Source organism: Typopeltis vanoorti, chromosome 13 (genome assembly GCF_054136105.1).
Source record: "Typopeltis vanoorti isolate ZY-2024b chromosome 13, IOZ_Tvanoo_1.0, whole genome shotgun sequence".
NCBI classification, from domain to species: domain Eukaryota; kingdom Metazoa; phylum Arthropoda; class Arachnida; order Uropygi; family Thelyphonidae; genus Typopeltis; species Typopeltis vanoorti.
In genome coordinates, this window is record NC_143561.1 from 86,910,695 (window position 1) to 86,923,672 (window position 12,978).

Below are 12,978 nucleotides of genomic sequence, written 5' to 3' on the forward strand. Positions count from 1 at the left end.
TTTTGTATGTCTCACAATCATTTCCTACTCTGCTATTTAGATCCCCAACAATGACCAACTTTTCCTTTTTCATTGTGTCAGTTGCTTTTTCTAAAGCTTCAAAAAATTCCTCCACTTCTAGCTTAGTAGAACCTTCTCTGGGACCATAGGCACCAATAAATCTCATTGTCCAGTTCCCCATTCTCATATTTGCCCACATTACTCTACTTGAGACTGACTGCCATTCAAGAAGATTAGCCTCGTATTTTGTATTGAATACTATGGCTACTCCTTCTTTTCCTAGATTGTCATTGCCTGAATATAATCTTTTGTATTTATTGCTCAGAAAGATCTCACCAGTTTTGGTCTTTTTTGTTTCAGTCACCCCTATTATGTCGATCTGGTACTTATCTAATTCCTCAGCTAGTTCCATTTCTTTGCCATTCAGGCTTCTTACGTTGATAGTACCGATCTTTAACTCTGGTGATGTTGAGTTGTTGTTTGTTTTCAGATTTGTTCCAGTAGCTGACTTTTCGCTGTTAACCCTGGTTCCCTGGCAAAAACAATAGGGGCCTTGTTTAACCAGGTGATGCTCCAGCGGCATGAAATTTTGTCATGTTGTACCATCATTTTTTATTATGTAGTACTTAATTTTTGAATATGTAGTAATTTTTTTCATGTAGTACTATCATATCCTGTACACCCCTTGAGGGTACATAGCAGGAATTTGATGATGATGATATATTTTTTAAGAATTTATCAACAGATAGATTTTTCAGAGGTAACGTGTTTCAGAAGAAACATATTACTTCTGAAAAATGCTTCTATTTTTGTGGTGCAGTGGAAACCCAACTTACAGTAGTAAATATATATATATTTCTAGCCTTTTGTTCATTATATCCTTTCATAGTTCGCTATTAATGGCAAAACAAGAGAACTACATTCTAAAATGTTTTTTATGAGGGGAAAAAAGTCATTATTATAAGGAAAAATCATTATCCATATTTCCATTTTCCTTGTCAGCCTGGCTGGCTGAGTGGTTAGCATATCCGCTCTCCAGCGAAAAGGCTGCGGGTTCAAATCCTGCCGTGGACATGGATGTTTGTGTTTGTCAGTGGAAATATTAGTGATGGTTGGTGGTGGATGGCATTGCTGTAGTTGTAGTCAGTTGGTGGATTGAGTGGTTGAGACAGTTTGTATAGCAGGTGCCCTCCCTCGATAAGTCTTTGGACTCCTTAGAGGTGTCAAATAATAATATATACAAAAAATGGTTGATATCAATTAGTACATGCAAATCTTGTATCAACCAAGAAAAAGAAATACCAGAATCTTTTTTTTCCCCGTAACATTAACCTAAGCAAGGTTAAAATATCATACTTTATTTTTTGTTGTTGTTGTCATCGTCAAATCTTTACTATAGATAATTACTTTCATGAGAAAATTATTTCATAAAATAATCGCAATGATATCTAGTAAAATGTTTCTTCTCAGTGATGTCTTATTTATAAATCACTTTACAGAATGTTTAGTTTCTACACTTTTGATTTACAGTATCTGTAGCTAAGTTCACCCATTCCCCATTGCCTATATTCACTTTTACATATCAAAACAAATGGTTATGAAATAACTCTTGTATCTGCTAAGCTGTATGTGTACATGCAATATCAATTATTAATGTCATAATTTCTGATGTTCAGTTAGCAAAAATAAAATAAACTTGTGAATTTTCTGTTGATAAAAGAACAGAGAAAGAAAGGACGTAAATTACATTTCATTCTGAAACAATCACTGCATAAAAAGGAAAATACTGTACCTCATTTTTCATATTAGTTGGTATAGTTCGACCACATAAGCGAAAACTTGTTGGCAGACTGCAAGAAGAGGCAATTCATGTTGAAGGGGAGAAAGAAATAAAGCAATGAATGAATCGGTAAACAACACACGAAATCATGTGCTTTATAGGTAAAAATTTCCAACTGTTATGCAAGCAAAATAGTTACCACTTTAAAAACTACGATCATAAAAGAGAAGTTAATTTTCCGACGTGTAATAATAAACTCATCCCATAATACGGATTGATTATCCTATTATCGGAATGGATTCTCCTTCTGTTGACATGTGCAGAAATGTCAAAGGGCATACTATATTTTCTTCCAATACAAGAAATAATTTAGAAATCATCACAAAAAACACATTTACTGTTGCTAGTTAAATACATGGCATTTCTGAAGTAGCTATATTTTATTTTACTAAAAATGTACAAGCATTCATTTCCCAAATGACTTATTCTCAGTCTTGTAAACAGTTTTGAAAATAAATTATCTGCAGGTGTTGGCAAAAGGAAATTAAAGAAAAATTGGAAAAGAAGGGAATTAACTGGAAAGAAGCAAAACAACAAACCTGTTCCATGGTTTGGTTTTGCTTCTTTAAAACACTTCCAAGGAAGTGTTTTAATAATACTAAATTATCTGTAAGGCAAAGATTTATTATTCTTTCTCCATTATTATTCCAGGTTATTTCTCCTTGTGATCCCAACACTTGTTTCGTTTCTTCATCTACTTGATTCCCTACCCGGCCATTAAGGTCTCCTAGTAGTATGATATGCCCTTGAACTTCAATTTTTTTTTGTAAGAGTTCGAAGAATTCATCTTTAATTTCTTTATTGGCATTATCGTTTGGGCCATATGCAACAATTACAGTGAATACTTGGTTGTCTGATTTAAAATCTATAGTGATTGTCAACAACCTTTCGTTTATTAGTTGCCATTTAGTAATATATTCTTTGAGATCTGGTTTAATTATGCAAGCTACCCCTTGTTTTCCCCCATTCTCTTGGATTTACCCCTGAATAGAAAAGTATATCCATCTTTCATTTTCTGGCAACCTTGACCTTTCTTTTTTGTTTCTGTGACTGCTAGCAAATCGAATCTTGATTTTTAAAATTCATCTATTAATTCGTTTTCTTTTCCATGTAGGCTTTTAATGTTCCAAGTTCCGTATCTCATGTACCTTTTTTCTCACTTTGTCGTTAACCATTTAGGCTCTCTTTGTTATTTCTTTTAATGAGTGAAATTTTAAGGTGTGCAGGGGATTAGCCTTCAGCACCCGAGTCTGGTGGTGGGGCTGCCACCTTCGAGGGCCCCCAGACTGGCCTATGCTATCCATTGGTCCACGGGAGGTATTTTATTTCCCTACTACCCTTCATAGTAAACTATGATGAGCATTCCCTGATCTGCCACCAGGGGACGCACCTGATGGGGGTTACAGGTGTACCCACATGGGAGATTTACTTTCTGGATTCTAAAAACAAGTTAAATCATAACCAATCCTGTCGACTGCACCATTGTTAAAATAGATTTTTAATATTTTAATCCTTTTGACTGCGCCATTGTTAATAAAGGAGATTTTTAAATTAATATTAATCCTGTCATAGAGATGATCTATGTTCAACAATTATTATTTTTTTATTTCTGAGTGCTTTTGTTTATTGCACAAGAGTTCACCCCGATTGGTGACCTCTTTTTTACTATTGCTTTCAGAATCCAAAAAAATCAGACTTTAAACCAAAATAAACACATTTAATAAAACAAACAATATATATACATTTCAAACAATATTACATAACTACAAATTTAATTGGATCCAAGGTCTTTTTAAAAATAAACTCACACTTAAGACCAGACTAAACACTTTGTTTTCACAATGACAAAATGTTCACAGCCAGTTTCTTTCTCTGCCAAGGCCCTTTTCTGAAGATACAGATTTTATTCTTCATTTTCACAGGATCCTTTCTCATCACTCATTTAGCACACATTAATTCTTCCTAACTCAATTCTGTCTCTTTTTAGTAGAAATAATAGTTAGATCCAGCATCCTTAAAACAGATGCCCACTCTCACCTCACTTATTCATAATAATGCTAGAAGAAATTTGCAATGCCATAGATGAAGAACCAGGACTACAAATAAATGGAACTAACATAAACCATATTAAATATGCAGATGATATCATTCTGGATGAAAAGTACAGAATGAGAATTAACCAGAACAAAACAAATGTAATGAAAATTGGAAAAGAAAACCTAACAATAAATCTAAGGACAACTACTAGAACAAGTAAACAGTTATGTGTATCTTGGCAGCCTTACAAATAAACTAAATAACCTTTAACTAGTATAGGATGGTCAGGCATGAACAAAATAAATAAGATATCGAACAACAGCAATATAACAACAGGCCTTAAATTAAAAAAACTCTATAAAAATATTTTAATCCCCACAGCCATATATGGAGCAGAAGCATGGACACTAAACCAGAAAGAAATAAAAAAATTCGAGCACTTGAAACGCCTAAGGAAAATAAATAAGACCAACTGTACAGAAACATAAATCAGAAATGACATACAGAGACATCATTGATCAGATCAATAAATAGCTCAGAAGGTTTGGACATCTTCCAAACACAATTATCCAGTTACAGAATGACGAGCTAGCTAGGGAAGAGGACTCAACCGGTATATGCACGGATGAGAAAGAAAAATATATATTGTGTAATTTGTTTAAAACTTACTTTTGCATAGTGCAGAAAGCCTGTTGCAGAGACCAAACAAACTTTTTCAAGCCATTTGAGGCCTCTAATACTGGATGATACTGTATTTGTCAAAGTATTTTCTTGATCACAGCTTGTTTTATTATTGAAAAATCAAATGATCTGATTAGCATTAAACTTGTGTGTGGAGGAAGAGGAAGTTGGTCACCTATTCTAAATGCAGATGTTTCAGATAATTTTATTTTCAAAATCAGCTCAAGACAATTAAAAACTTAATAATCACTTGGGGAGCAACTAGTAGTAAAAATACAGCTACTTCAAAAAAAGTGACATCTAAACTACCAGTAAATGTTCTTTTCAACATTACATTACACATTATTCTAAATGTCAGCTTAGAATGTTATAAATCACTCTACTTCTGTGACCTGTAACTAAATTTATAGTACGATGTAATTTAGAAGAAATAGCAAACTTAATAAATATTTTTGCAATTATTTTATGAAAGCAATTAGATTCCATAATTTTTTGAGATAAAAAAAAACTGGTCATCTAACCTTAATCAGACAATATTAACAGAGTTACAATTCTAAGCGATACAAGACTGATGTGCAATAATTGATAGCAACCATTTTTCATACACATCGATGGCTTTTCACCCCCCCCCCCCTCAGATTAAAAACCATACTTCAGAAAGGAAGTTTGTCTTATTTTTTCCTGCCATTAAACTATTTATATTTATATGACAAAAGGACCAGAAATATAAAAACATTGTACAGGTTGAGTCAATATCTCTTATTTAAAATTAGAGCTACACTGTATATACCATAAGGAACCATGCATTTTGTGCTGACTCTGAGAATCCAGTTAAGGGTTCTCCTCTGTGAGAGATTATCACATCTCTTATATGGTGATAATTGATGACTAGCACTTATCATCCATGTTTCTCCAACTCTGTTGTATGCTTCACATCCACATTTTGGACGTAAAAATACAAAAAACTATCCATTTTGTGCTGCTTAGTAGCACCAACTCTGAGATGTAAATATGAATCCAGTTAAGGATTCCGCTGTGTGAGAGATTATCACATCTCTTATATGGTGATAATTGATGGCACTTATTATCCGTCTTCAACTCTGTTACATGCTTCACACCCACATTTTGATGGATGTAAAAATAGTCAGTGGGAACTGTAAAAACCAGAATTTTTAAAAGAAACATGGGATTTTAGGCCTAACTTGGAAGAACATCAGAATATGCATTTTCAGAACTCTGTACATAGCTTTATTTATATTTATAGTTGACACTACTATAGCAAGCCCCAAACAAAGCCCAGCTGCACTGAAATTATCCATTATAACAAAGTATTCCTGTGATTCTTTACAAGTTTACTACAGTAAGTCAACTGCATACACAATGTGACAAGCTTAGCTGTTGGATGTTATAACTTAACAGATGTTTATTAACTGGCTTATATTTCACTAAAATGAGAAATCAGATTGATTACATTGTAATTAACTCAAGATATAGAAATGTAATAAAAAACAAACATATCAAAATGTGTTTTTTATTAATCACAATTAAAGTAAAAATCAGATTAAAACAAATTGCAACTAGAAAAATAAGAATTGATGGACTAAAAAGAAAAGATAGAGAAAAATATCAAACTGAACTAGAAAATAAAATCAGCAATATTGATACTGATAGATCTCTAGAAGTAATCTGGATTGATTTAAAGAGAGAAAATCAAGGAATGTGCTACAACAATGAAGCCCAAGTCAGATATATAGAGATCAGTAAACAAGTAAAAATTCTGGCTAAAAAGGAAAACTGGCTCAATCAGGTCTGCAAGGAAATAGAGGAAAATGATACAGCAAAGGATATGAGAAATGTCTATGAAGGCTTGAACTTGATTTCAGGGAAGGACAAAAAGCAGTGCTTTGAAGGATTAAAGATTTTAAAACTTCTATCCATCATCTTTAATAAGTCTGGAGGAGGATAGAATACCTAAAGACTTCGTAAGATCTATTTTTATTCCTATTCCCAAGACTACAGGAACGATAGATTGCAATAAGCATAGAATTATCAGCTTGATTAGCCACATTGCAAAAGTCCTAACCAACATAATATATAGAATGGAACAGATGATAGAGAGAGAATTAAATAGGGCAGTTTGGTTTCAGGGGAACCAGGGAAGCTATTACAACACTACGGATATTGGGAGAAAGAATGATCGAGTGCAATAAAGATTTATAACTATGCTTTGTGGATTACGAAAAAGCTTTCGATAATGTTAATCACTCTGTTCTATTTGATATTTTGCATAAAATAGGAATAGATGAAAAAATTATCAGACCGTTGCTCAGAATATATAAAACTCAAGAAGCCAGGGTTAGATTTGAAGGATAATGAATGGATTCCCATAAGAAAGGGTGTGGGATGTCTCCATTCCTTTTTAATGTCTATACCAAATGGATGATGAGGGAGGCCTTGGAAGATCTGAAGGATGGAATAAAGATAAATGGACATCTGATAAATAATATAAGATATGCAGATGATATTATACTTATGAGCAAAACAGAGAAAGGTTTGCAGAGAATTTTGAATAGACTGAACAAGGTTGGAAATGAGATATAAAATGAAAATAAATGTTCAGAAGACAAAAGCGATGAAGATTTCAAGGAAAGGAAATAACTTTGAATGGATAAAGAATAGAGAATGTAAATAGTTTTGAATACCTTGGGAGTTGGATAACAGATAACAATAGATCTAATTATGAAATTAACAGAATTAAAAATGCAAAAGCAGCATTTTTCCCAAATATACCACATATTAGGAAACAAATCTGAACAAACAGTTAAAAGAATCCTCAAGACAATGATCTGGAGCGTGGGGACATGGATGAGAGTCCTGGACGATCAATAAAGAGATGAGTGACTGATTGAATGCATTTGAAATGTGGTGTTTGAGAAAAATGGATATCAGCTGGACTGTGAGCAATGAAGAGGTTCTTAAAAGATTCAAGGTGAACAGTATATAGCTAATATCTACAGTAGCATTTGCAGGACATTTGATGAGGAGGTTCTTCTGGATAACTCCCCAAAATAGTATTGCAGGGGATGGCGAGGGAAGACCCTGGCTGCAATGGAAAGACAACATCAAAGACTGGACAGGCAAACATCTTACAGAAGCAAGAGATAGAGGCATGGAAGCGGACTGTTCATCAGCTGCAACCCTCTTAAAAGAGGCCACAGGTTAGATTATTTCACTGGATTTCATATCTGCATCTTCAGTGCAAAGCTAATGTGTCCTCTAATGTAAAAAAGAAGTATTACAGTTGTGTAGAAATTGATCTTAGAAAAAGTCTCCCAAATGTTTGGAAAATTAGTGGCCATACTTGTTAAGAGAATACTTTGTAGCCACTGATGACTCTAAAAATTATCTTGCTGACCTGTAACAACTTCTATATATAGTTGATTGGTTTTCTTCCATCATGAAGAGGTGTCCAAAGTATGGTCTGCCAGTCTAGACTTGCCATGATAATTAGCGAACGTATTTCTTCTGTTAACATTTGCCTTAGAGAATGTATCTTCCTGTCTGTCTATAGGCCAAATCAGTTCAGGAACTTTATACATTCCAGGATACGATTGAGGGTAGAGTTTGTCCTTAGGAGAGCAGATCTTACAATTTGAAATGTTTCACTCAGTCATGTGTAAACTGAAACACATTTGTTCAAAACATGCTGGTTTGAAATACAACAAAACATAAGCCAGTTAATTTGTTTGCGTTGTAATACCATTAAAATAAGTTATGAGCAGTACATTTTGATTTGTGTTAATTAAAATTTAAATATCTCACAAATTAAATATAAAAAATTTAGGATGTTACCCATGAGTATATTCATTTATAAAGTTGTTAAATGCATTTCTTTCTCTATGTTGCAAACAAGACATATTTTTATTTCTGGCTCCTGAAGTTGTTTCTTGCTTGGATATTAAATAAATTTATTAAAATTAGAAATTATCAAGCAATGTTGTAAATGTTTATCTAGATACAGACAAAACCATCACTGCATAATTTTAGTATGAGCTGTCAAGTTTTGCAGTGATGGTTTTGTCTGTATCTAGATAAACATTTACAACATTGCTGACAAGAGAAGTTAGTTTATTCACATTGTGAAAATAATTAAGTGAACTTACCTCAGCGTTAAATCCTGTGAGATTAAGAATTTTATAAATTCTGCTTGTTAAATTTTGATATTAAAATGAATAAACTTTCATGCGCAATGAAAACAACTCATTATTTCAAGCACAGCACTAAAAACAGAAATGGCAGCACATAATGGTTGACTGGAGCGGAATTTTCTCTATTTTCAGTTATTGCTTCAATGAAGAATGTTGATGATAATGTCTTAGTTTATTGAATAGTTTGCTGTGACTTTCATATAGCAAGTGAGTTAAACTAGCAGTGTTTAGGATGAAGACAAGGTATTTTTTGTTGGGATTTTAGGATGCAAGAAAAATTTAACTGACTTATGTTGCTGTGATATAAGAAAGTTGTATGTTTTTTATGTTTGTATATATTTGTGTTACTTGTAAATTAAAGATTTTTTGTTGGGATTTTAGGATGCAAGAAAAATTTAACTGACTTATGTTGCTGTCATATAAGAAAGTTGTATGTTTTTTATGTTTGTATATATTTGTGTTACTTGTAAATTAAAGATTTTTCCTTTGGCTACAGAGGTGTGTGAAGACTCAATCTCTTAATAGGTTTTTACTGAGTTAAATTCGAAAATAATGTGTAAGATATCCTGAGATACAAATCTATGTTCATATTGGGTATTTTCTTATTTTGAATTAAGAGTTAAACCATTTACAGAGTAATTTAATAATGGTGCATAGATAGGATTATATGCATGGAAGTAAAAATACACTGCCCACTATATCTTAGAAAAAGTCTATATACAATATCATATTTGGCAGTCCATAAGTACACAATCCACTATATACACTGCTTGTAAAGAAGTAACAGACACCATAGTGAACAACCAACCATGGCATCCACCTTAATAAGATGTAGGACCTCCTTTTGCTGCCATGACTGCAGCAATCCTACAGGGCATACTTTCCACATGTGTACGATTGCAATCAATGGGAATTTTGGACCATTCTTCATATAAGAATGTAATGAGGTCCTGGATTATTGTGGGATGGACATCCCTTGACCTCACCTGGTACTGCAGTTCCATAGAAAATGCCACAAAGTAGGAAACATTGCATTGTCCAGAATTTTCAGATACATTTCTGAGTTCAATGTTAGTGGCACCACAAGCAGAGGTCCAAGGCCAAAACACGACCATACCATCACCTCAATTTCATAGTATGGGTTACACACTCTGGTAAGAGACATTCACCAGACATCACACCCATCCATTTGCTCAGCAGAGATAGTGCAATTCATCACTCCATAACACTGCTTCCATGTCCCACTGTATTTGCTCTTTGCACCACTGAAGATGACATTGCACGTTAGTTCGGGTAATGTGGGGCTTGTGTATTGCAGTTCTACCATGGAAACCCATGTTTTAAGCCTTGGTTCTGATTGTTTTTGTGTTCCAGTCAATGTGTCAGCTGACACAATGAATACCTACCTTCAAAGTAGCCTATGGTCACATTCAGTGAGTGTGGTGGGTTCACTGACTGCTTACCTGGATGGCCCAGTTTATCAACAATTTGCCAAATAGATCTACAACGTGGCATCCTATCACAATGTCTCTTTCAAACTCATCGGTTCCCTTCTCGCAGCCATTTCACAACAGCACTAACTTGGGAGCATCATGTTCCTCCAATTTATACCAACTGCAAACGCCTGACTCATTACAAGACATGATGCACTTTGCCCATGGGGGTTGTCTTGATTTCTTTCCAAACAGAGTCTGGAAAAGACATAACGCCACCTCTGATGATGCAATGAATTTCATGGATGGTGGTAGTATATCTAAGAAGAAACTAGCCATTCAGCATATAAATTTCAATGCAATACACAAATGTATCAAGAATAAATGACATTAAAATGCAATATGCTAATAACTGATCTGCACCATTAGTTCTATACAGTAATGATTGCTTTCAGTTTTAGAACATGCACATACTATTCCTTGGCAGACTATAAAGTTGCCAATGTGTTTTGTAGTCCGTTGTAGTCCGTCTTACTGCCTCAACAGAATCAAAAAATGACATCCATGGATTAGGGTATTTCTCAGAAACTGGCTACTCAATGTATATGAATATGCATTATTAAAAAAAATCACATTTCAATTTAATACAAACTCTACATTTACAATGCATTCAAAAAACTTAGTACTTTGTGAAATATGACAAATGTAATAATATATACATGAGTCACACAATTACTAGTCTGCAAAATTGTACTTCTTAAAAATGCAACTAAGACCATGATGCAATACTATAATATCTGTTCAGAAGTATCAGTATTCATGATTTGTAGAATTTAATTAAAAAAAAAAAAAAAAAAAATTCAGAGTTCAAAGTTAAGCCTCTTCTGCAGCAACACTTTGTCATATCTGCCACTGTTGGAAAAACATTTAAGTCTGTTTAGGATGTCCAGAAGTATGTACTGTTAAGTTTCAATATCATCACATAGGACTCAAAATATGAGATACTGAAACAAAGTAACGAGTCAAATCTAAACAATAATGAAAGCTGCTTCTGGTGTGTTAATTTTTGGCCAAAATGCATGACAAGTTCAGATGCTTAAACATGAACCTTACTAAAATTTTCTTCATAATTATGTCTTTAGTGAAATTTAAGTTAACAATTCCTCATTATATGCCCTTGGATGTACACAACACTTCAGGATTAAAATCTATTTGTCCTTCAAACTGATATTTATGAGAGCTTCAGTATTGTGACTTTGTATTCTGGTCTTCTAAAGCACTTCAGCTGCATATACATAAATCTTGGTCTTCCTCTGGTTCATTTTTCCTTTCATCAAACATTGGCTAATTATGCTAACCTTTTTAAGTGGCAATACCACCTTAGATTACCTATCCTTGAATGAAAATAATGTCAAATTCTTTGCTAATGTCCTTATTTTTCAGTTCTGCTACTGATGCTCTATTAATTTTTCTCAGAACCCTCATATGCAATCTCTTGTCTTTGATCAGCTGTTTTACTTCTAATCCAACTGAGTTTCTTATGCTAAAATGGTTTAAACAATTGTATAGCGTTTTGGCTAATTTCTAATTCCATATAAATTTGTTCAACTGGCTCTCTGCAATATTAGCTTTGCTTAGCCTGTTGTTATATCCATATTTAATTTGCCATTGTGAACTAAAATTTCACTTTAATAGCTGTGGTGAAGCTGTTTCTAAAGGTTGAATAATTTGAACTTCAAGAGACCAGCAAAAAAAAAATCATCTAGAATGGTCCTCACAAGTAAGTCAATAAACAGTCATGGGAAGGATACAGAAGGGTGAATAATTAGTTTGAAATCAGTATTATGAGAAACAAGAGGAACGAAAATGCTTTTTGGAAGATGAAAGCTGAGAGTTTACAGGAAGAAAAACTGATTTCTTATCAAGTCTATTCAAATGATTTCTTATCAAGGTTCCTTGCATGATGGGATTTAAATCCCCTTCCAACCATAAGGAAATGATATTTTTATGGATGTATTAGCAATCCAAAGGGCTAATATACCTTAAGAAAACTGTACTTTTCTATCAAAAAATAAATATCCCAACACAGCAATAATTGTATAATAATTATAAAATAACAGAATACTGAAGACTTTATTGTAACAAAATTACAGAAGTCATTCCACATTTTATTTCACATCTTTTTCTCTATGAACAGTAGCGGCTTTCCTCTGAGCTGTTAACACGTTAGACAATTCATCACGCTTCCGCTTAGCTCGCAGATGAGTTCCAAGCTAAAATATATTTAAAGAAAAGTTGTTTATCACTTTTAATGATTCCATCATGTCATGCATGCTAATACTAAATAATTTTGGTAACAACCCAAAATTTCAGAAAATGTTTCAAATTTCTAATTTACCTAACCACTAATTCAATTTAATGACATTCTCCATAAATCCCATCCAAATGTGAAGTCAACAGCCTCTATATAGATGAAGACCAGCTGTGAAATTACTTCATACTGACAGTTGGATAGGAGATTAAAACAAGAATGGTTTTTTGTTAAGTATAATACACATTGTAACTAAGCAGGAAAACTTTTCATAACTATAATCCACAATAAGGTGATACACCTTTTTTTCTAGTTGTATATTGAAAATATGAGTTCTGAATTAATTAACCTTGGATTAAAACACGAACATAACTTCTTGTCAAGTATAATATATGTGTGCCTCCAATTGATTCAGTCCAGTTCATCTAAGGAAAGAGCTTGGTAAGCCAGTTAAACCAAATATACCAA

General features: G+C 33.4%; 1 protein-coding gene across 2 annotated transcripts in view; it reads right to left on the reverse strand.

Annotated features, from left to right (window-relative positions):
• Positions 1–12,313: 12,313 nt before the first annotated feature.
• The window catches only part of LOC150100336 (large ribosomal subunit protein eL36-like), a 45,068-nt gene continuing 44,403 nt past the window's right edge, over positions 12,314–12,978 (reverse strand). For both annotated transcript variants that reach the window (XM_090402682.1, XM_090402681.1), the window contains exon 4: positions 12,314–12,472. In XM_090402682.1, coding sequence (XP_090258808.1) covers positions 12,368–12,472 — 105 coding nt within the window. In that variant the 3' untranslated portion in view covers positions 12,314–12,367. The remainder of the gene's footprint in view (positions 12,473–12,978) is intronic.